This window comes from Grus americana, chromosome 7 (assembly GCF_028858705.1).
Source record: "Grus americana isolate bGruAme1 chromosome 7, bGruAme1.mat, whole genome shotgun sequence".
In the NCBI taxonomy this organism is placed as follows: domain Eukaryota; kingdom Metazoa; phylum Chordata; class Aves; order Gruiformes; family Gruidae; genus Grus; species Grus americana.
Window position 1 is genome coordinate 9718748 of NC_072858.1, and position 24777 is coordinate 9743524.

The 24777-nt window shown below is 36.7% G+C and overlaps 1 protein-coding gene across 1 annotated transcript; it reads right to left on the reverse strand.

Annotated features, from left to right (window-relative positions):
- Positions 1 to 576: 576 nt before the first annotated feature.
- TDRD1 (tudor domain containing 1) lies at positions 577 to 24552 on the reverse strand. The gene is made up of 23 exons (XM_054832025.1): positions 24490 to 24552; positions 24145 to 24292; positions 23640 to 23745; positions 21871 to 21931; positions 20149 to 20253; positions 19609 to 19791; positions 18816 to 18962; positions 17686 to 17857; positions 16036 to 16119; positions 15449 to 15619; positions 14176 to 14283; positions 12637 to 12807; positions 10971 to 11219; positions 8154 to 8276; positions 6938 to 7048; positions 6606 to 6776; positions 5311 to 5556; positions 4745 to 4861; positions 4412 to 4522; positions 3094 to 3261; positions 2536 to 2757; positions 2312 to 2358; positions 577 to 832 (listed from the first exon to the last, which is right to left on the reverse strand). Exons 1-23 carry the CDS (start codon positions 24550 to 24552, stop codon positions 740 to 742), a joined length of 3177 nt encoding a protein of 1058 aa, XP_054688000.1. The 3' UTR covers positions 577 to 739.
- Positions 24553 to 24777: the final 225 nt, after the last annotated feature.

Consider the following 24777-nt stretch of genomic DNA (forward strand, 5'->3'; position numbering starts at 1 on the left):
ATGACAACTAGGTATCAACTACATTTTAGAGAAATACTGAAAATTTGTTAATAATTTGATTTAGTATTTTTGTCATATCCCAGAATGGGACTTTTCTATTATGATGTTCCTATTATGACGTTCCTATTATGACAAAAAAAACTTGATGGGGTAGAAATCCTCACAACATAGCTACAGACAAAACAGCTCTAATACAATTTGCTGCAAAACAGTATTCACAGATGTATATTACACAGCTTAAACATAAATAAAGAACTGTGCGCATTTAAGTGTTTACTGATTTTAGAGAGAACTACCTATATGCAGACCAAGACAAGACTCAGCCTTTAATTATACTGAAACCAAGTTTAAGAACAATTTTCAGTTTTTCAAGTAAAATTAATGGTACCGAGGTTGAAGTAAGCTTTACAATGACAATTTCAAATGTAAGTTTACAGAATAGACTCATAATGCAGTGGCCATTCCATGAAGTTATGTGCATTCAACAGCAAAAAGCAAAAAAGCTTAGCAGCACACAATGGTATAAAACAAAGAACAGAAAATTTAGCTCGCATCTTTGAAATCCTTGAAGTTACATACTTATTTCACAATAACAATCCAAGCATACAGATAAATACAGGTACTTAAACAGTAGGATTTCTATAAAGCAACTCTCATTTTTCATCTGACAAATACAGTTGCTCTTCAAAAAAAATGCAGCAACCTGGTATACATACAAATGAAATGGCACATGTCAGACTTAATGCTCCAACAGTTTTTTCATTTCAGTGAATCCATCTGGATTTCCATACTTGTTTAAAAGGAAGAGTAGGATCTGTTCATGCTTTTTAAGCTGTGGAATAAGCAGATAGAATTTTTTTTTAATTGCTGATTTCAGATTAGGGTAGATCCTAAAATTACAAACTCATTTAAGTCCCATATTAGTTCAATAAATATACAGTTCCTTTCTACTGTAAAATCTTCTGGAGGAGGGGAAAAAAGCCAGCAGAATTGTAGCTGACTTCCCCTCGCCCCATCTTCCTTCCCCCCTTTTCCATCCCAAAGAAAAAACTTCCCTGAACCAAACTGATGAAATACTCATTTTAGGACTGAGATCAGGATCTTAAATTCGGTTATTCACACGTCTGTTTCATTATGTTTTCAGTTATATGGGAATCTTTTGTCTTCTCTTCATCTGTCATGAGACTAAGGAAGGATGGCAGGAAACAAAGTGACCGAATTGAAGTCAGAAAAGACATTAGTTAGATCAAGCTGGAAGATTAAAGAGATATAGAGGGGGAAGGGAAAAGGAGGTTCAACAGCCTACAGTGGGACAGAGAAATCAACTATGTTCAGGAACAGCATAGTTTTACTGCCTTTCTGCCACTAAGCTGCTTGGTATCTATGCTCACTCTGAAGCAGAACAGAAATGCTCTTTTCCTACCTCCAAAATATCATAGTGCGTATTTTTGCTTTTGACCATGCTGCCTATGGCTGAGGGGAGAAGGGGAAGTTCAAACCACCCTTGAAAGGCATTTCCATCTTTAAAATTCAAAGTTTTGCTTATTCTTCTGACAGAGATCCTCACTTCAAGAAAGGCTGATGCATCTTTTCTGGTACACTTTAAGTTACTTTCAGTAATCTAACATGCTAATTTTTCATAAATAGCTTAAGATAAAAATTAGAAAGCTTAAAACTAGAAAACTTTCAAAAGTTAGAGGAATATGCAATATCTGTAGGAAACACTTCATTTTTTTTTAAAAGGAAAAATAAATCTTGCAACTGGCAAACACTGTTACAAATTCCAGTATTCTACTGAACTCAGATTCTAAGCCCTAGTTTCATGACTGAAACTGTGGCACATTAGTATTAATCTCTGCTACCTGATATAAACATTGTAAGAATTTTCTTAAGACATGCAGCTGTCTGCCAAGTTGCATCCACAGCAAAACACAGGCATATTACTGAAAAAAATCCCACTGCTCTTTCTCCAAAGGACATGGTTTATGCAAAAAACCAGCAACTACCTTTACACAACAGACAAAAGAAACACTCCTGAGCCTTCATACTCTAGAAAAAAAATAGAGCTGTATGTGTGGCAAAACACAGACTAATGAAGTCTTTGTGATCTATACACTACCCTACCTCAGTTTCAGGGTGCTCTAATTATTACCATGTATAAAACAAACTGAGAAGTGTCAGGATATTCACTTTGCCTATCTTCAATGCTTCAGTTAGGTATTATCTCCTTACTCCCATTTGCTTCCCACATAGGGTTTCTTTTAGATTCTGGAAACAAAAAAAAGCAAGTATTGCTTGGACTGAATCTTACTTGCATTTTTAATTCTGTGCAGCAGCATTTGGTCTCACCTCCATTGCCTACAAAAAAAGAAGCAAGTGAATGAGCAAAATACACATGGATACTGCTTCCCTAACTTAAGGGGTGACGTGGAATTCTCTAAGATTTTTGCAAGGAAAGGTCACTTAGGCATCCCACGTGTCCACAGTTCTTCAAATTAAGTTTGAATTAAGAAGTAATTAAGTGAAAGTACATACCTTGATCTTCAGTATTTAAGTTTTCAGCCCTGCAGGATTTGACCAAACCTTCCAGTACCAGTTTGTCAGCTACATTCAGACTACCATTTTCACAGAATTTTTCCACTGTTACTAAATTAACATTTCCATTAATCCCTTTCACTGTAATTGTGACATATTTATTCAATAACATTTCTTTCAACTTGTCAAGTAATAATGGAGACCACTCAGTTTTCTCTATTCCTGAAAAAAAAAAATAGTACAATCAAGTTTGTTCTATAAAGAATTTCTTTATGATGTGACTTGAATCTTGCGAACAATGCTATCACTGTTTTTGAAAATACGACACTATATTTTCCTAAGATAAATAGCTTAGATTCTACAGATAATTAACTAAAAAGATACTATATCTAAAACAGCTTTCACAGTATTAACCAGTATATTATTTCAGCAGATCATCATGTTCATCAGTATTAAGGAGTGGACATTATCATCAGGATAGATACAGACTTAATAATGTTCTAGAAAACAAATAGTCAAGGGTTTTTGGGGGTGGGTTTTGTTTGGGGTTTTTTTTACCTGCAAGTGAACACGTAATTGTCTGAAAAGGCAGCTTTAGGTAGGAATCAGTGATTGGCAGCACCTTGGAAAGTGGCAAAGTTTCTGTGTTCCCATAGTCTGCATATAGTACTTTCACCACAGACTGAGAAGCTTTTAGAACAAGAGCTCTGTGCCAACGGCCATCACCTGAAGAGATTGAGACAAGAAGAATCACATGTGAAGTACCATCTTATAAACACAGCTTATACCAAGAACAAGAATCTGTATAGCTCTCCAGGAATTTTTAAATACTCTGGTAAATACAAAAGGCCACTTGAGAAGAAGCAAGTCTACAGAACAAGGGAATAGTTTCTGATTGCTGTATTCATAAAGATTTGTCTTGCTTTCAGAATTTTGCCCAAATTACATAAGAGTTTTACTAAATTGCTGTTTTATGGATATCTGCATACTGTATTTCCAGACCCTTACCTTTGTTTTTGAATACATATTCCCTCCCAAAACATGACCAAAACTAAAAAAAAAAAATAAAATCCTTTTTCCTCAATTATCCTGAAGAGCCATAAACAACAAAAAAATCAAAAAATCAGTAGAAGTTAAAAACAACTGTCAAATATGTAGGTATACTCTTGTGGTCTGCCTAGTATTTTTTAATTCATCTACTGTGTTTTCCATGAGCTGTTATCTGATCTAGCACCTACATTCATTCTCAGCACTCAGCAAGATCTCCTGTAACAACCCACATGCAGTCAACATTTAATGAGTCAACACTATATTTTTTAAATATCAAGCTAATATATCAGCAGAGTATCCCCTCTTCTGAAAGACTAAGACAATAAATTAAGTTCCCTCACTGTTAAGAATACTTTTGACTTGAACTAACAGTTCATTAAGCATGGACAGCTTGTTAGGCTAACAAGGCTGAATTATCAGTTGTCACAGCCAGTGTCACCACCCCATGCTCGGACAATGCAACACACACCCAGGCACCCCCAAATCAGAAGGGGTTCTGTATAGATGCAAGCACACTATTGCTCTGCCATGAATTTCATGTCCCTGTGACTCAGGACAGCACAAACAAATTTCAGTTTCAACAGTAACTAGCTGTTCTTTCCTCTTAAAGCTCCATATATTTTGGAGGGCACAACTTATTCCCTATTTTCTCTCCCAGACTGTCATATGGTTTCTTTGACCTAAAGATGCAGCCAGGCTATCCTTTGTAACAGAATTACAAGATCTGTAAGCACTTTAAAGCTGGCGTTTTTCCTCCTTCTAAAGCAAAAACAAAAATTGTGTTTTACATTCTTCAAGGAAATATAAGAATGAATGATTGCCTCACCTGAAAACCTGGCACAACAGGCTTCACCCAGTTTTGGTTTAAAGGACTGGTTCTTACAAGATTTACAATAACCTTCTAGTTCAGTCAACTGCCTATGTAGCCTCTCTTGATCTACAGGGAAAAAAACATTTGATAACTAACCACATTTGGGTATAATGAAGAGCACACTCAGTTTTAAGCTCCCCTGCTCCCACCATTGGCATTTTTTATTTTTTTTCTACTGTCCAAGCTACATTTCCACATGGTTCAGTTCACTACCAGCATTCATTTTATTATCTGACTTGCAACAGTGACTTCTTACTGGTACTAAAAAGAGTGAACACTTTTTCTTACCTTTAGTTTGAACTGGTACAGCGTAAAACAAATCTGGGCTTACAACTTCTGTTACACAGACAGATACGGTTTCATCTATAGCCAATTCAATCGGCTTCCAGTGCCCAAGTGAGGTTTCTAATAGAAACAGTAGGAAAATGCAGTGTACCACTTTCCTCCAAGCACATACATATTATAAATTCTAGAGACAAACGCATGTCTTCAAGAAATCTAATTTGCTGTTCATAAACTATTAGCATATAAAAGTAGCTAAAGTAAAAAACATCTCAGAAAAATAAGATATTGGGAAGTAAACATGGGAAAAGTTTTAGTCATAGCAAATTTGTAACTCTCTACTGTCAAATATTCAAATAGCATTCATTTAAGACAGCCCCAGTGATTTTTATCTTTCTCTTTTTGTCTATAATGCCACCTGCAGGACAGCTTGTGTTTAAAAACTCACAATATAATATCAATTAAAAACATGCATAGTTTTGTATATGTATAGTTAAACAGCAAGATCACAGTTAAAGGCTGGAATGCTGAAAATTCTTGTTGAATCTGAAAGTTAACATTCATTTAATTACCTTTTTTGTCAACAGACTTGTTTGGAAAGTTCTTTTTATCTTGTAGAACTTCCTTTACAGCCAATTTTTCAGACATTAATATCTCATTAATCACTTTTGGATGACCTGTGGAATTGTCAATAAGCTCTACACCTGCCCCATCTCTGGAAACGGAAGTTACTCTGGCTTGGAGCTTTATCCCTGCAGTGTACATATGAAATCTTGCTGTAGCTTCTGGAATCCATTTGTTATCACCAGGCTTTATACCTAGGAAGTATGAGAACTGTTCAAAATATCTCCATTAAGTGACTTTCTTCCACATTGCATTTTCCTTTTAAAAAATTCTTTTTTTTTTTTTTTTTTTTTAAAGCACAACTTGAAGTACCAAGGCTACTTTTACTGCTTTAGGGATACAAATTGTACTTAATCCTGTTAACTGGTCATCGTCTTCCTCCTTTCTGCTAAGAACACATTTCCTCAAGAATCCCAAGTTTTGTTTTCTACATTTTATGATACTCTGCAAAGTAAATCCTTGTGCCTCAGCACAAACAATGCTGTTAAGACTGTTTATGAATCAATTTAATATACCCTTTTTATCAGAGGAGCAGAAAACCTAAGTGTTTTAAGAGACAAAAAAACAGCAGAAGATGCCTTGATGAAATGTGGTTTTGAGATTTTTCCTATTTCCACATTATTTATTTTAAACAAAGCAGACTGTGTCAGAAAGAAATAATAATTCTGTAGAATTGAGTGTTTTGGTGTGGAAAATGAAGCAGCAGCAAATTGGTATAAGACTGAGAAAGAGCAGTACAGTGCCAAACTCTACAGGAATCAAATGAAACATCCCTACAGAGAACTGAAAGGCCAACTTGCTTCATAAAAACAGATGAGCTCCTTTGCCTGCAAAAATTTTGAGAAATAATTAAGTTGTACAAAAACATATTTACTCCTAGCAAGGCAGCAACCAAAAGCTAGTAAGCACTACAGATGAAACAGAACTTTATGACAAAAAAGTTCCCTTTGACTGGTCAATCAGTAACCTCCATGCAGATCACTCCACAGCACTGTCAGGAGCTCAGGGAAAAGCCACCACCTTTCTTTTCTGCTAAATGCCAGTCTACTGTGTAGCGAGGCTAAAACAATGGCTCCCACAATTTCCAGAGGCTGGAAGGAACACAGACATTTATTAAAAAAACCAAAAAGAAACCTCCAAAATCACAGTTCTGTGAAGTATACCCTGTCATCACCTCCCTCCCCTGAAGCAGCAAGTCTCTGCAATATCTCTTACAAGAGCAAGAGCCAATAAGAAGATCCACCTGAAAGCCAGCATTTAATTCCTTGAAACGGAAGCTTTAGGAATGAGGATGAGATGTGCCGTATTTTATCCAGTGGTACTTCCTCAACATTTCCGTAGTCCACAAAGCATACTTTAACGGTTCCATCTGAAGTAACATTTTGCACCAAAGCACGGTACCAGTTACCATCATCTATTTTAGAAATTAAAAACAAACAAAAAACTTCACACGCTTAATAAGTTTACCAGCATTTATTTTTTAGTAAATAAATCCAATTCTTTGCTATCTTCTACCAATGCAAACTATCAGATATTCTATTTTTTATGTTCACCCTTTAAAAGTCTGTTACTTACCAGAGAAAAAAGCACAGCAGGGTTCTCCATTCTCAGGCTTAAAAACATTTGGTGGAGTTTTCTGACAGTATTCAGACAATGATTTGTTAAGTAATTTTAGAGCAAGTAATTCTGAAAATTAGAAAGAAAAACAACAAAGACAAGATCAACAAAATAAGCTTACTTGAACTTTATTAATACTGTTCACTGTATAGCTTACTTATAAAAAAAATTGATGGGGAGTGTCCCAAATCTTAGAATTTCATAAAAAAAGAACTGTTGACACTGAGTTAAGTATGTAACTAGACAGACTTGTTAGCAGGAAGAGGCGAGATACCTGATATTTACTGATAAATTAGTTCAGTACGATAACAAAATGACCAATAATTCTTCCTACTAATCCAACAAGCACCCTTCACTCCAAAATCTAAAGTATATTTTACAGCCAGATAACACCACAGGAATGATCTAGTTCAGCCAGTGCATATAACAGATTATGGGATCTCATCCTGCTTGCTTATTTATTTTTCATATCAAGTCCTTTAGCTTGCTTTGTAACATCACTTTCAGGGAGGAATTCAGTCATGTTTTAAAGGCGATACACCACAAAGAATCTGTACTATCGCTAGATAAGTCAAGGGATTCACTTTTTAAGATCTGCCCTATATTTTTGGTTTGAATGCATTTAGCTTCCACTTTCAGTCACTGATTTTCATCATGCTCTTTTCCTAGTAGGTTAAAAAGCCAGTGACTATCATAAGTATTTATACATGCAAATAGAGGAACAAAAAAATTTTTAGCTTATCCAAGAGCAAGTTAAGTCTCAAAAACTGTGGTTTCTTATTTTCATGTTATCTCTTTTGAATCTTTAAGTTTTTATAAGTTAGGACAGGGTACTAGAAGACAGCTCCAATAAGTATTGTATGGGCACAGGGGATGTATCTCATTTACTATCTTCTGTTTAGATATCCTTTGCCTAGATTATGGTAGCTCTTTTCACTTTTCTCTACATTCTTAAATTTTTTTCAACTGCTTACCTTCAACATTTTCAGATTTCAGAGTCACTACATACCATGATCCAATTTCTTCATCGTTCCACTTGTATTCTTAGTTACAAAAACTAGGAGGTAAGCCTTGGTGCTATAAGCTGACTTGAAACAGTAATGCATTAGAACTATAATAAGTGACAGATCAGAAAGCAGAGAAGCTAGCAGAAGAGAAAGCTGAATAAACTTACCGCTGTTATTTGAAATCTGACAGTAAAATTCTCCAGGATTGTACAGTGTACACACTACGACATCTGCTGTTTGTTTAAGAGTTAATTTACTCCACTTGCAAATTCTTTTGTTCACAGTGTCCTCTAGAGATGAAAGAGAAGAGATATGTAGAGGAAGGAAGAGAAATTAATTTAATTTTTACAGGAAAAAATTACATATCTTGAATGCTCGTTCATATCCTCAAATTTCTTGTTATAAATATTCCGAAAGACTAATTACCAGTGAGACCCTCTTTACAGAATAAAAGCAAGCAAGAGAAGTGTGCCAGTTGCTTAATGTATTCGATCACTACTGAGGGGGGCAAGCCATAGATGAGCGAGGAAGAGTAACCACACAGAGGTACAGGCTAGGTGGCCATAACCTGACTAAGAAGGACTCTGGGAAACCTTGGCTCCCTGGAAACAGGCTAGGGGGCACAGAAGAAGGAAACAGCTGTCACCAAAAGCACTGGAAATGGTCTAAGGAGGAGAAAAAACAAAAAGATTAACAGAAAGACTGGTTGCAGAAATTTGCACTGTGTATTATACTCAAGTACCTTAAAGAAACTTACTATTTAACTCAAGTTGTAGAATAGATCATGTGACAACTAAAATATGACACACTGGAAAAGCCATCTTTTCCTCCATTTGCATATTATTAAACCTTCCTGTATTTTTCACAGCTGTTAAGTTTGTTACAGCTTGTGGTAGGCAGCCGTATGCAGAAATACAGTCAGACTTCAAGACTTGAGTTCAAGTAGTTGGCCTCTGACTTTGGCAGACCTTTCCAGTTCTAAGAGTTTGGGGTGGTTTTTTTCCTGAAAATGAAGCTGAAGAAAGCTTTGAGCTTCAAGGATGGCCACACTGAGATGCTGTTCCACCTGCCCAGTATTGTGTCGGATGGTAGATTACTTTAGAAAGTCATATTGCCAACAGGGAAAGAAAAAACCAAACACAAACCAGCCACCCCTTTTCCTCCTCCTCCTCCCCCCCCCCCCCCGCAAAAAAAAAAAGTTATCAAAACAGGCTCTAAAGTCTTCTTTATTTTCAGCAGAATACATAACTGTCCTTCACACAGCAACTGCCAGATCCCTACTCGAAGGGGGAGAGCACAGTTGGCATATTTTGAGAAATATGCCCAAAGAAGTAGAAGCTAGTTGAATTTTCCACTGCAGAAGGAAGAAAGACTGACAAGAAAAATAAAGATTAACAAATGGCTCAAAGTTTAGAGAAAGCTTTAGGATGCTTAACAACTGTGAAATAATTTTTTTATTCTTCCATGTAATGGTGAAATTTCTTCTAACTAGTCCTCTAAACCAAAATAAAACATTGTTTCTTAATTCCTGGCAAGTTAATGAAAAGCTACTCTTATACCATGCTGGATCCAACAATTGCAGATTTAATCACTAAGTTGAAATACAGGAAATAAATTAATGAAAAAATATTTCACAAGTTGACAGAGAAATGTATCTGTGCAAATTCCAATATAAAACCCACAAGTTTTAAAACACTTGAGACAAAAGTTGATAATCTGTTTAGAACCTGCATTCAAAAGCTTCCATTCAGTGTGAGAAATTAAACAAAGGCAAGAAGTAACTAAGAAACTTAAGAACAAAACGTCCAGGGTGGTGGCCATAGATCAAAGTGTGTTTGGATATAACCATGAAAGCTGCTGTTCATTTGAATTTCATACAAGATTCCTTACCCTTCTCAAAGATTATAGAATAGTTTGGGTTGGAAGGGACCTTTAAAGGCCACCTAGTCCAACACCCCTGCAATGAGCAGGGACATCTTCAACTAGATCAGGTTGCTGAGATTCCCATCTAGCCTGACCTTGAATGGTTCCATGGATGAGGCATCTACTACCTCTATGGGCAACCTGTGCCAGCATTTCACCACCCTCATTATAAAAAAAAATTATTCCTTGTACCTAGTCTAAATCTACCCTCTTTTAGTTTAAAACTGTTCCCCTTTGTCCTACCACAACAGGCCCTGCTAAAAACATTGTCCCCATCTTTCTTACAAGCCCCCTTCAGGTACTGGAAGGTTGCAATAAGATCTCCCTCTAGCCTTCTCTTTTCCAGGCTGAAGAACCCCATGTCCTGGCCATGAGACATCTAGTGAGGAAGATCAAAATTAAGGGATTTGGACATAGCCTTGACAAAAAGGCTTCCCCCAGTTTTCAGTACAGCTAGATCAGGAGAGAATATATAGTTTTACCAGACAAGATGGAAAAAAAAGAGGAGGCTTAACATGCTTTATATGAGAGGCTAGGGATCTTCTCATAACACAAAGAAATCTGACATAGAATTTGCAAATCTTTCAAATTGACGCTTTGGTCACTAAATGCAAAAAAGGCACTTTAGGCAGAGTGTTGAAGTTGTGTAAGTTACTGCAGTCAAACAAGTTTTCAAGGACTAAACATATGAGTTTAGGTGTAAGATACAGGACAATGAAGATTAAATACTATATGAGCTAAAGAACAAGGGCATAAGAACAAGCAGGTACTAACTAGTCATATCTTACTTCAACTGGAAATTGTAAGACTTCTAACCAGAGGAAGTGAAATACTAGTGTGGTCATCCAAAAGCAATCACATCTTTGTTATGTATGCACACACACACACAGCGCCACACAAGCAAACACGCAATTTCTTCATGGCAAAGTTGCCATGGCTAAACTTCAGAGCTGTGAAGGTTAGACTTCATGAGCCAGACTGGAAAGTTCTTACTAATTAAGAACTTGCAGTCTTATAGGAGGTTAAGTAACACCAGATCAGCAGGACATGCTCGTACTCACCATTTGCTTGCTTAACATGGCTCATTCTGATTGCTGGTAAGGCCATCCTTGATTCCTCAGCTGCACAGCCTGTCTCTATGAGATGGCTTGATATATTTATTACTGGAGTAACTGATGCATCTACAAGCTCCACCACAGATCTATAACTCTCTTTATCCACTACTTTTATTGTGAACACTTTGTCTTTCACCAGCTGTTTCATAAAAGAAATAGCTTTTGAGGTCCAGGCTCCTAATGGTGGCTTTACACCTAGAAGGTCACATAGTATGGAAAGGTTCTGAGGATAGTCCAAGTCTCAACAATATGTGGAAAGGTACAACAACACTGTTTAAAACAATTGATTAAGCAGCAGATACACCAAGTAACTCACTCCCACTCCTCATGCTTGTAACAAGATTCTAAACCCAATTATTTAGATTCTGAACGTTTGTAGTACTTGGATTTAATAAAAAACTCAAAGATCATGTACAACTAGTCTAGTACACACAGAGAAGTGCAAATTCAGATTTAATAGTTCTTTAGTATGAACGTCTAAGAAGTGTCAGTCTGTGTGTCTCATGAATAAAGTCTATAGTTTTGAACAACATTAACCATCTGTCAAGCCAATGCATCTGCTAGTATAAGCTTCTCCTTCAACATTTACTCTGAAGGCTACTAAGTATATTTCTAAACTGTAAGTTATAACCAGAACTTTATAGCAACAGACTGGCAGAAGTTGCCTTCCAGAAAGATATATTTATGCAGCAGTAATCCTTGACTCTAATCAGGCAACATCTTATCTCATCGCTTTGTGTCCATGCTGTGTTTAGGACCTTTCTTAGTCCTAGAACACTCAGTAGCAGATATAGGCATCATGATTTTCCCCAGAAAAGCGATTTCTTTAGGTCACGTTCCATGTGTGTCAGTTCTATCTCTACATAGAAGGGAAACATTGTTTTATGTTTTCCTCCAAAGAAAGAAGATAAAACACTGCTCTGAGTTTTACCAAAAAATTTGAAAAGTAGTTTAAATATCAAGTATTGTAAAGGAAGGATAGACAACCAGTATTCTAAAGGAAGGGTACTGAAGCAAAGGGGTAGACCATCTTGCATAGCAATGGAACAGAGAAAATAAGCAATTTCTAACAGCAGGTTAAACAAGTATGTCAAAACCAGATTATAATCCTGACTTGAGAGAGAAGGATGCACTAGGAAGCATCAAAGTCCTTTCCAACTTGACAGATTTCACAAGCCTATGGAGAAAAGTCTACCAGTAATTTCACTAGATTTGCCCTAGAGGAGGGGATATGTACAGTTCTGAACTTCGATATATAAAATGAAATTTTACTTCCCCCATAACATTAGAACCACAACAAAATTTAAGAATTCCACAAATCCAGCAGGTGACTGAATTTTCCTTAGAACAAAAGCACATGCAAAACTTAACAAGTATGTTAAAATAAACACAGTTTTCCAAACATACAACTGCAGGTCACCAGGTACGTTAGGAAAGATTGGTCATGTTGTGTAGATATGCCACAACAATTAAGAACTGTGGAAATAACACTTACTCTTATCTCCACCCTTCCTCGTATTTCAATATAAGATACTACAGATGTGATCGTAGTATCTAACCCCACTTATTTTGCCTCTATCCAGTTCAAAACAGCTTATCATTTGTTTCATACCTGCCAAGGTACATCTTATGGCTTGAGCTGGCAAGTCCATTAATCTCGGAATCATAGGACGAAGTCTATTCAGTGGAAGAACTTCAAAATTACCATAATCTATATAGCCCACCAAAAGAGTATCTTCAGAAACATATGCTATAGCAGCAGCACGATACCAAAGACTGTCTTCTAGAAAGGAAGATACAAATATTCATTGTACTTTAACATCTGAGAACAGAATAATTATTTTGGGCAGACAAATATCAAAACACAATGTCAATCTTAACAGTTCACATAAACCTTTACAAAACCCTTATGGATGCCACATATACCACCATCACCCCTGGTATGAGCTGAGTGTTGCACTCCCATTCTTTCCATAAAGACCCCATCCCCTCACAAATACATACTGCAACAAAGAATTACCTACATTATGTGGATGTGGTGCTTGAGTTCAATACCTTTAAACAAACAGCAAACAGTATCTCAGCTAACCACAGTGACATGCAATTCAAAGGCCACACAACAGATCTAATAATTTAAGTATTTTAATTGAATTAAAAATATTTGAGAAACAGAAATACAAGCTTACTCAAGATTATCAAGATGTCTGAGGTACTGAACTGGTAGCATTCCCTAGCTAGGCACCTAGACCATTGCCCATTCAAATGCCAAGACAGCTTACTGGCAGTACTAGCTTTTTCTGAATATGCAAAAGTAGCATCTATTTTAGCTTATTTGTTCAGTCTCACAGCTAATTTATCCAAAGTAGCAAAACCACAGGAAATAAAGAAATAAATGACCAGGAATGTTTATCAATCACAAGAGTTATAGCAGCAATATGTGGAAGTTGGTTTTTTTTCTTGTTAAAAGCTAGATGAAAATGAGAATGATCTGTAAGGAAAAAAAAAAAGATATTCATCTTCATCCTACTGCCCTCAGGCAAACAGGACTTCAGATTCTAATAAAGAAAAGGTATTTCTTTCATATAGACTTACCAATTCCTAGCACAAAACGCTGCTTTATGCAGAATACTAGCTTATGTTCAGGCGAGATTCAATTTTATCATGAGACTGATAGAAACTTGATGTCAGTGATAACTGTCAGGCAGAAACTAAGTTACAAACATACAATTCAGGACTACCAGGTCTTAACTAAATAACATTTTGAGAAGTTGTCTATCAGAGCAGCATCATTACATATAATCCCATTTCTTTTATCCCTTTTTGGGGTCTAAAATTTCAAGTTGGGAAACAGTGCTCACCAACATATAAAAAGTCCAGATTTCTTTCTGGTCTCTTAAAAAGCTCCTTTATACAAAAATGAACCCAGTGTTAACAGTTTGCTCATTGAAGGGACCATTTTATGGTCTTTTTTTTAAAACTAGTATTTTGTAGATGTCATTGTTAGCTATTAATAATTTTTTAAAGTCACTACCAAATGCTAGCCACAGCTAAAACCAGACACAAGTAAACTCTATATGAAACATTTCTAAACATAATTATAAAATGTGTTTTTGTAATAAATTAAAGCAACATAAATTCCTTCTGTTATTACCTGTGAACTGGGCACAGCATACATTTCCAGCAGCAGGACGGAAATCTGGACTACTGGGAAATTTGTCACAATGTTCATTAAGAGACATCTGAAGCTCAGCAAGTTGACCTGATGTTAAAATATATAGGTTTTGGAACATACACCGTCTTGTAATTATTACAAAAGTACACAAATTTTAAGTTCAAAGCCTGGAAGAACATCTTGTAGTATAATAGAGATTATTTCACATAATGTTTAGCGTAATACTGAAATAGTGATGACACTAGGTCTCTTCAATCAGTAAGATCAAAGAGAGTCCTCACCTGAGTCTGAGGAATCACAGTGTTAAAGAGAACAGACAGGGAAAACCAGTCACAGACTTTTTCAACACAGGAACAAAACTGAAGCCAGTAGGAATTGACAGCAAGGTAGTGGAGGCAAGAAACCAAGGAAGACAGCTCTTCAAACAGGCAGATGACAAGTGTCACTTCTTGCCAAAGGATGTGCTATGCTATGAGTCTACCCAGAATTCAAAGGCTGCACAAGTACACAGAAGAGAAATCCACTGTAGGAGATACACCAGATCACATCCAGATGCAAAAGCCCTTTTAGCTGGAAAAAAATGCTAGCTCAGATAGTGCTAGGAAGACACATACCGCAAACTTACTCTGCTCTAATTCTCCCCAAATACCTGCTTATGGGCACTGTGGGAGATGCACCAGAAGTCCCCGCAGCCCAGCACTCTCACCCACTATAGTGTTATTTATGGTTTTACGTCTTACCGTATCAGAAGACACCAAAGCAGGGATTGGGCACTATGATCTGGCCCTCTCATACTCAGACATTCTCCCCATACTATGTAACAAAGAAGTTCAGTCCACACATCCAGCCTCTATGAAAACACTTCCCTCCAGTGGTAAAGCAATAACACATCACAGGAATACACAAAGTCATTAGAAACTCACACACATTTCTGAAACATGTGACAGAATGCATTTAAGTGTGAAAAATTGACTTCAGATTGCTAAAAACCATGCCACACGATCTTTCTACTTTGCACTACTCAGACTGCCCATAAATTATCTCCTTACAAGTTAGTAATCAGTATTAATGGTGTCAAAAACATCCTCTACAACACCATGGCTCTTAACTGACTGAGGCATGGCCCAATGCTACAGGGAATCACCATTTCAGGTCAAACTACAAGACCAGCAACACCTCCCTCCAACCACTCTACTGAAGAGAAAAACGCCATACTAGGTATCTTGCATCCCATTTTCAACACTTCACTTACGGGCACTGTGCATCTGCTGACAGAAGAAGTTTTCTGGATTTTGAATGCAGGAAACCACACCAGAAAATGCATCTCCAATACATACGGAGACACACTCTGCAACTGAATGAGCAGAGTGAAGAAATTCTTCATCTTCAGGTATTTTTTCTTTACTTCCCTTAGAATGGTTTTCTGTATGTTAAAAAAAAGGTTACTGATCAAAAGCTAGATGACTTTGATATGCGCAACCTCACCAGCCAGGATTCAGAGACTTAAAAACTGTGCTAAATTAAACTACAAAATTTAAACACACTGAAGAAGTTTATTCTTTTTGCTGACTCTTTGGGCTTTGAAGGCTCCTTGTCATATTATCCATCAATGCTCACATAATCATCACTAAACAAATACTTTTCAATAGCATAAAGTATATGTGCTACTGTCACTAGTGACCTGAAGGAAGCTCCACTAGCCAATGTTTTTAAGTAGGTGGTGATGCTAGTGAACAGCTGGAATACGTACTACGTTCAGAATATCATGCAACACAGGAGGATTTAAAATTCCCCAACTTCTTTCTGTCTCTTATTAAGAAGTTAGATTTGCTTGCTTACCTCTTAGAGAGTCTGCTCCTTTGGCATTGCTTCCTGGAGTTAAATCAGACGTCATTTCTAAAGGTACTTTATCTAGGCAGTCTCCTAAAACACAGATGTAAGAAACAAAGTGATTTACTATAAGAGGTAGTAATAATTTGTTTTTATTTCAAAACCATCTTCTGAGCCTGTCCTATATGCCTATCACATGGTGAACACGTTCTACTTATTTGTTAAGCACTTAATATGCTTAGAATGTAAAATAGAAGTAGTTTCAGAGTAACTTAACTACTTGAGTTTTCTGAAGACATTCACAGCTCCAAGACTGTTTGACTATATAAAAGGAGCAAAGCAGTAACAATCAACATTTACTCATAGTCACTATAGACTGTTGGTTGAAAAATCGATTACAGCTTTTCACGAGGATTCACTACTTACCTCCATATTTACAACACTGAGTATGCAATGAGTTACCAAGATTTACAAAGAAATCTTGAGTTTCTTAGCAATACCTAAGAACATATTTCACTCCCAATACATGAAGCAGTATACCAAACTTTCAATATAATTAGTTTCAACTGAAAACTTAAGTTGCTTGTAATGTCATACATCCAATATTTCATGAATGCAGTGAGGTATTGTTTTTTTAATATTTTCTCTCCAAGAGGTTGGCAAGTTATATTGCTTTGTCATTAGTGTACTGTAAAGCAACCACATGTGAAGTATGCCCAGCACAACCCTGAATCAGTTGAATTTACACAGGACTAAGGTGAACCATCATTTTATAGATTGCAGAACTATGGCATGGAGATAAGCTTCCTGCACATTAGGTATTTTAGCAAGCTAAGATGATCAACCATCGCTTCCTTCAAATTTTCTGTGGGCTGCATATCAATGAAAACAATATGCTCTTAGCACTATATCATTCTTGCTCTGGAGACAGAAAAAAGACCAAACAAAATAGCTCTCCAAATAACGACAACAGGCACACCTTCTCTATATTGGTTTGGTTTTATATTCAAAATCACCCTCATATTGGTTTGGTTTTATATTCAAAATCACCCTCTCAGCTCAACTGAAAATCTGAACTCAGACTCTTCAGAGGTCAGGTGCTCTACTTGTCTCTATCCATTGAGGCTTGCTAAGCTAGAAATAAAAAAATTCAGTGTTCTCCAACTAGATAAACAATATCTAGTGGTTGCACTTTCTTTGGGATACTTGTTTAGTGAGCATACACAAAATACAACAAAAGCTGGTAAAATCCTTAGTGGAACTAGAAACTGATACTATCATTTTTAAAGAGTTAAAAATGCATGAGATAAGAGGCATGCAAATTTGGGACCACGTTGTTCCATTTAAAACAGAAAAATAAACAAAATAATCCAGAAAATGCTGAATTTATTACAATTCTACTGCAAGAGTAACCTTACTAAGATTTAAGGTTATTAAGCATTACAAGATATTGAAGGTACAGACATTTTAAAGTGACATCTATATGGAAAGGTGAAAAAAATAAAAAATCAAAAGGCAGGTTGGGAGAGTGACAAGAGGGAAGAGAGCAAAATAAAAATTCTCCTCTTTTAAAAGGTATCAGGCAGGGGTAGGGAAAGCAAACATAAACGACATTAATTGTGTTGGTTTTCCCCCCCACACACACTACCAAGTACTTACCAACACCTGGAAGAACAACATCGACAGCAAAATTCAACATCATTTCCTCCTGTAATACGTCAACAACAGTTACTGAGCAGTGCTTTCCCATGAGCTGGGAAGAAATGCTGGCAATGCCTTCAATCCATCCTTTTTCTTTTGGATCATAATTAGCAAAGGAACACTTAATGGCCTGAAAAGAATTAAAATTAGAACAAGAGGAAATTGTTTGCCCTGTAGAAAAAGCAACTAAGTAATTAAGGCCCTCAAAAAATACCATCTTGCATATAAAAGTTAAAGCTGCTGTTGAAATTTGAAGCACTATCAATTCAACTAACTTCTTTATAGAGTTAAGAATTAGGAAATTAAATTCAAACTGTAAACTACACTTCCTCCGATTCTCCCACTATTTATGCTGTGTTATGCAAGGCATGGTTGTATCGCACATCACATCTGACCACAGGCACGTGTCCTAACTTTCCCTCAGCAGACACTGAAGGCTTTACACCAAGATTCAAACAGCTCTCAAAATCTTTTATGGATCCAGCAGAAAGTCATGGGAACAAGCTATGAAACACTATTCCAACAGCTGCTAGTCATAGCTGTCACTGGTTGAAATAATACAACTCTCTCCTCCTTTGTGCATAGTTAAACATACTAGTTTAACTCACGGATTAAAACTAGACCATCTATTTTGTAATGGAAGACATTCACACAATATTGCAGTGAACTCAGACCAACAGCTGTACTCCAAACAAAGTTTGCCCAAACTACAAGCAATTTTTCACTACTGCATGAGACCAGATTAGAATATGCAGGCAGAATGTTTTCCCCTGCTGTCCTCTAGCATACAAGGGACATGCAGACCTAACTGCCCTGCATGGTTTTGGGGTTTTTTTTCCATCAGCTTAGAACCCAAGAATTCTGAGACTAGGAAGAAAAAAGCCAGGTGGCCTTCCTCACTCCCATGGAATAGCTAGGGAACATTTCAGAAGGTGAACCTTAGTGTATTAAAGCAGTTTTTATGTATCACTTTTGCTGAACACAAAATACTGTGATAATGACAGCTACACTGAGACACGAGTCACACTCATTTCAGAATTATTAATTTAAAATACCTCAGCCACTGTTAGGAAAAAAATAGAACTTACACATGGAGGTAACAACAGTTCAATGTCTTTGTGCAGAGCTTTAATCCAGGAGAGTGGAATATTTTCTTCATTTCCATAATCTATATAGAATACTTGTGCTTTCTTTTGCAATATATCCACATCTTTTATCAGTACTCTATTCCAGGTCTGCATAGGAGTAAGTGATAATCTTAGTAAGAGCACAACATATTTTGCTTTACTTTATCAGGTTTGTTTATCAAAGGCACTGAGCAATTCTGAAGCGACTCAAATGAACACAACTCACTGTAGTGTTGACTGCTGTGAAGATAAAATTCTACTCCTACGGATATTGGCTACTGTACAGTAAATCAAGAATCTGCTAACAATGGAGGAGAAAAAAGGGGAAGAAATACAAAAAAAGGCATGGGAAGGGAAACAGGAACTAGATGTGGCTATAGAAATGCAACCAGAAAAGTCAGGTAAGAAGTTAAGAATAACTTCCTTAAGAAAGCAGTCATATTCCAAACTGTTCTAACTACAGTAGCTTACATTTGCTAAGAACACACACAGCCTTCAAGCAACAGTAGGACAAACAGCACCTGCAGGGTTCAAGTACATAAACACATAGAAGTAAGCTTTTTAGAGGGGAGGAAAAAAAAAATCAGTACCTTAAATTTGAGTTCCAGATGTTATAAAGTTAGTTACTACCACAATTCCACCACAATAAACTGATCTCTAATTAGCAGCCTTCACTGGTAGAGACATAAGCAAAACATGCAAAACATGATGAGCTCAACATAGAATGGTTATTTTATGGACAATCAGATGTTACCTGATCCAAAGAACACCTTGCAACGCAGACTTCCCCTTTGATAGCACTATATTGCTCTTGAATAACTGTCTTAGCATAACAGTCTTGTAGTTTCACAGAAAGTTTACTGATCTGGTCTAAAACTTCTGGAGAAGTCATCTGTATATAAAATTCTCTTGGACTCTTGAACTCTGTTACTGTACCCTACAGAGAAAAGCCATAGTATATGTTAATTATGCAAGAACAACCTACCATACATTCAGGACTAGCATTCATTTCAATAAACACATTTCAACCAATACCTGATTTTGTTCTTTCGTTTTGAATCTAGCAGTAATTAACTACAGGAAACAAAACCAGCTATGTTGACCTTCACAGTAATAATCTTCCTCACTTACTCACCCTGCCCCCACTTGCATTTATTCATCTTTATAAAAATAAAGGAATTTTACATGCAAGCAAAATGAGACAAAGCTGAGATGACACACAGCTATTTATGCTTAACACAGCTTCAAATGCAACCTAACAAAGCATTGTAAGATTCTTCCAAAATAAAAGTACCTGTACTTCCATAGCTTTTTTGATCCCTAGAGTCTGGAGATCCGAAAGCATTATTTTCTTGATGTGCTCTTCTGTCTTGAGGGAATCCACAGAAGTTGAGTTACCCTATTTAAAATAGCTACAAGTTATGTTTAACTTACGGAGTTTCAGTTGTAGCTCCTTGTAGTAACAAATGAAAAGAGAACTTTTTATCATTTCAAGAAGCATGTAAAAAAGTGCTTTTGTTGACTTTCAATAAGAGGTCTTACAGGTTTTGTATTACTCTTGAAGAGAACTTAAGACATTATTACAGAGATACACTGAACAGACAATGAGAAACAAATGCTGAAGTCTCACACATTCACCTCTTCCTTTCACACCTGTTTTACAGGACAACTCAGCTATATTTCCTGCTTGTGATGCTCTCATAAATAAGAGGAATTTAATTCCACCTGCTTCCTTGTAGCCTTAACACCAGAGTAGATTATAGCTACTGCTTTAACTGCGGGCATTCATTTTTTTAAAAAGTCTAAACATTTAGTGCAACCTGCCTAATACATACCATCTGCATCTGTGACATCCTAAACACATTAGAAAAATAATCTTATACACATCATTAGGTAAAAGAGGTTTTTCATTTGAACCAACATAATGCAGACAACGCACAATGACTAAAATTAGTTACAATTCCCAAATTAATTCTTTACTTGCAACAAAGATCTTTCTAGAGTATTTTCCATAAAAACACATCTCAGTACAACAGTAAAATACATTAAAGATTGTTCAATATGCAATATAAGCTCTCTTCCTTCTGCAGAACTTGCTTGAGATTCAGATGAACCAGGGAAAAATAAAACCTTCTGTTAGGTCAAAGTAAGTTTGCTACAAATTGTTTATTCATATCGTACAGCCTCTTGATATAAAGGTCCCTCACTACCAGTTGATCAGTTTTACTAGAACACGGTCACAAGTACACAAAGCAGAAAGCTATCAAGATGAACTAACAGAAGTTAAAGACACAAAATAAAGCCTCCTTTCTAAATTAAGTTGTTAAACAGATGAATGAGCTACTTCAAAAAAGTGCATGACAAAGTTGTTTTCTTGTACAGTGCAAACTTGAGGCTAGTTGGATGTATGCACATTTACTTGCTTTCATAAATATCATCCCAAGGAACCATGAAGACAGCAAAATCATCTCCTGCAGAAGAGTTCATAGGAAGACTACAGGAAATGTTTGGCTGAAAGTAAGATCAAGAGAGGCTTCAAAACATTACAAAGGAGAAATATGTCACATTCAATCCGTGCTACAGCAAAGAAACAAAAGCTTATATGCATCTGTTACTACACAATACTACATTAAATATATTTCCCAAATAATTTATAAGGCTCCAAGCATCAGTTCATGATCTACACAGAAATCAAGACAACATCAGATTTTTTCCAAATTGGACAAGCTACATCTGTTTCCTTCCTAAAATATTTCTCTAGCAACATCATACATGTCTTGAGTTTTAACCTTTTCACAAATGTTTTTTCAAACAAAAAATGAGTTATCCGATAGGATTGCTAAGGGCTCTAGAAGTAACATTTTTGAATGCTTCTCCCAGTAACTTCTGATTTGATCTTTCTAAAAAGAGTAGATTGGAATTTGCTCCTTTCCTATACAGGTTAAATTAAGCATATTGCAACTAGCTCACAGCAGATCCATTCAAGACATACTGAAAATCATATCATATACTATACCTTAAGATAAACTCCCTTCTCAGTTTTAGCAGGTAACTTGCCTCCATTTTCATTACTTACACTGTAATTAAAGAAAAACATGTTAATTTTGAAGAACCAAAGATAGACAAGTAGCATTCCTAACACCTACTCATAAATAAAACAAAAGGCTGTGTTTGTAGTATGGGGGTTTTGTCAACCCTTATTCTTCCTCCAAGGAAATGCAGAACAGTAGATTTTTTAGTTCCTTGTCATGCAACGCTTGGCGTGTTTTTCCTGATGCCATCAGCAAACTATATTAATTTTGATGGAAAATGCTGTAGAGTTCTGCTCACACTGTAATCCCAAGCAAATCTTAAGAACTATAAAAATCACAAAAAAAGAAATGTTGCTATTTCAGTTGAATACATAAGTAATAGCCAGAGAACATATATGTCGGTTTGTTCCCATGTCCCTCCCATTCACTCACTGTGGCAAAACTCGTGAGGAAAAAAAATATCTCTTGTAAACTTTGATTATGGACACCTGGTTACAGATTCACTGAAATGCAGTCATCACTCCTTGCTAGAGACTGTTGGCTTAAATCCTCACATCACTCCCCTAAACTGTTCTAAAGCCAGCCAGTCAATTTGTACTGTGTCATAACCTCATGATGCTTACTTTAATTGAAACAGATTAGAGAGTGATCTCTTGAGCATCTAAACCAGCATGTCAAAAAGCTGTAACAAGCAGCTAGAGAATGGCCTGGCTGAGACAGCTTCTTCTAATTGCAGCTGTGCTCAAAGATAAAATATCCATGAGGTTCACTGAGGCTACAGTTAGATTCAAAGGGTGCCTCTTTGGAGTCTGTTAAATGCAATCCATTAACCATGCCACTGCTGAAGCACACAGCCTCATTTCTCCTCCCTTCCCTAGTGTCCTGGTTTCAGCTGAGAAAGAGTTAATTTTCTCTCTAGGAGCTGGTATAGTGCTGTGCTTTGGATTTAGGATGAGAATAATGTTGATAACACACTGATGTTTTTAGTTGTTGCCAAGCAGTCAAGGACTTTTCAGCTTCTCATACCGCTCTGCCAATGAGAAGACGGGGGGTGCCCAAGAAGCGGGGAGGGGACACAGCCAGGGCGGCTGACCCAAACTGGCCAAAGGGATATTCCATACCATATGATGTCATGCTCAGTGTATAACTGGGGGGTGGGCTGGGAGGTGGTTCAGCTCAAGAACTAGCTGAGCATTGGTTTCAAATGGTGAGCAACTGTGCTGTGCGTCACTTGTTTTGTATATTCTTTTATCATTATTATCTCTTCCTTTTCTGTCCTATGAAGCTGTCTTTATCTCAACCCACAAGTTTTACCTCCCCCACCTTTTCAATTCTCTCCTCCATCCCACTGGGGGCAGGGGGTAGAGCGAATGAACCCCTGTGTGGTTGTTTTAGCTGCCTACGGGGTTAAACCATGACACCTACCTCATCAACAGCAATAACAAAGTCATGTGATAAGCTAGTATTCTTACTGCATGCTCACATAGTTCTGACACAAGTAAAAATAACGCTCTGGCTTTAATTCAAACTACAGAACACCTTAAGAACTCCAACAGGATCTTTCAAGTTACCCTTCTAAAGCAGCAGAGCTGAGTTTTCTGACAAGTATGAGATAACGCAGTACTAGCCTAAGAATAAGTAACATATTTTACTCTAATCCCAATCCCATGCCTTTACATGGTCATTTAAGTTGTATTGGGAGGGATATTGTCTTTCTGTAAAGATTTTTTGGCAGAACTTTTAATAAACTTACTTCTGTTTAATTGGTTCACATACAACACTATGCACTGGCCAATCTTTCTTCTGACAATCTGCAGAGCAATAGTATACTTGCTTGCATTGTGAACATCTGAGAGATCCTAAAAAAAAGAAACGAAAAGTCAGAGAGAGACATGTATATCGGAAGAGACAACAGATCTTAAGATACAGACTCCATGTATTATTAAATAACTGCTTTACTACACGGTTCCACCACAGTTATAAGCATTTGTATTCACATACAACTATCAGACATTGCTGACCCAGATATCCCAAATTCCTTCTATATTTAGGAAGAAAAAATAAAACATTTTTCATTAGGGAGATACTCTCTTCTGTTTATCAGTTCCATAACTCCAACTATGTTCTGAATAGTCACTATACTTGCACCCAAGACAAAAATATACATCCATTTTAAGACATTTCTAAGCAAACCTTCTGCTCTAGTTTCACTGATAAGCATGCTATGCATCACAGACTACAGGACAATAGGTACTTACCAAACAGACCACAATGATGGCAAGTCCTCATTTGAGGGGGTGATATTAATGAACTAAAAAGACTCTTATCATAGCCAATAGAGAAAACATTTTCAGAGGAATATTGCGATTTCTTTGGCTTCTCATGAATCAAATCAGAATGCGACAACTGTGGAAGAAAAATTTTAGGTGATTCTTACCAGAAAAAGAGTTGCCCATTAGGGAAGAAATATTCTAATATACCAAAATGCAACAACAAAAAGAGTCAAAATTTCAGACTTGAAGAGCGAGCAACATATGCTGATCATTTCTGCTGTCTAGAAATGCTCAGAATATTTGGGCCAATTATAAAGGGCAATAACTCACAGTATTTCCTTTATCAGCTGCAGTTCTCAACAGCACGTTCCCTCTACCAGTTATGCCTTCCATGGAACTTCCTAGAAGCAGAGAAGTATTTGCAAAAGGATCTGATGAACAATGCTAATACATGCCTGTGTTATCAAGTATTGCAGGAAGACACAAGGCTCTTATCTACTCCCACTATTCTGCTAGCACATTTGAACAAATGGAAATGCTAGGACCATAACACACTCTGGAAGTCACTTCTTGTTATCACTCTGACACTATGTTTATTCAAACCTACTATCAGTGGTA

Bases quoted from the DNA above. Each gene is read 5' to 3' on its own strand.
- TDRD1 (XM_054832025.1), bottom strand. From the start codon at position 24,552: ATGGAAGGCATAACTGGTAGAGGGAACGTGCTGTTGAGAACTGCAGCT. The intron at 7,049-8,153 runs GTAAGTTTATTC...TCTAATTTTCAG, and splicing joins TCAGATTTCAAATAACAGCG to AATTACTTGCTCTAAAATTA. The intron at 3,262-4,411 runs GTGAGGCAATCA...CAATCTCTTCAG, and splicing joins CTGTTGTGCCAGGTTTTCAG to GTGATGGCCGTTGGCACAGA.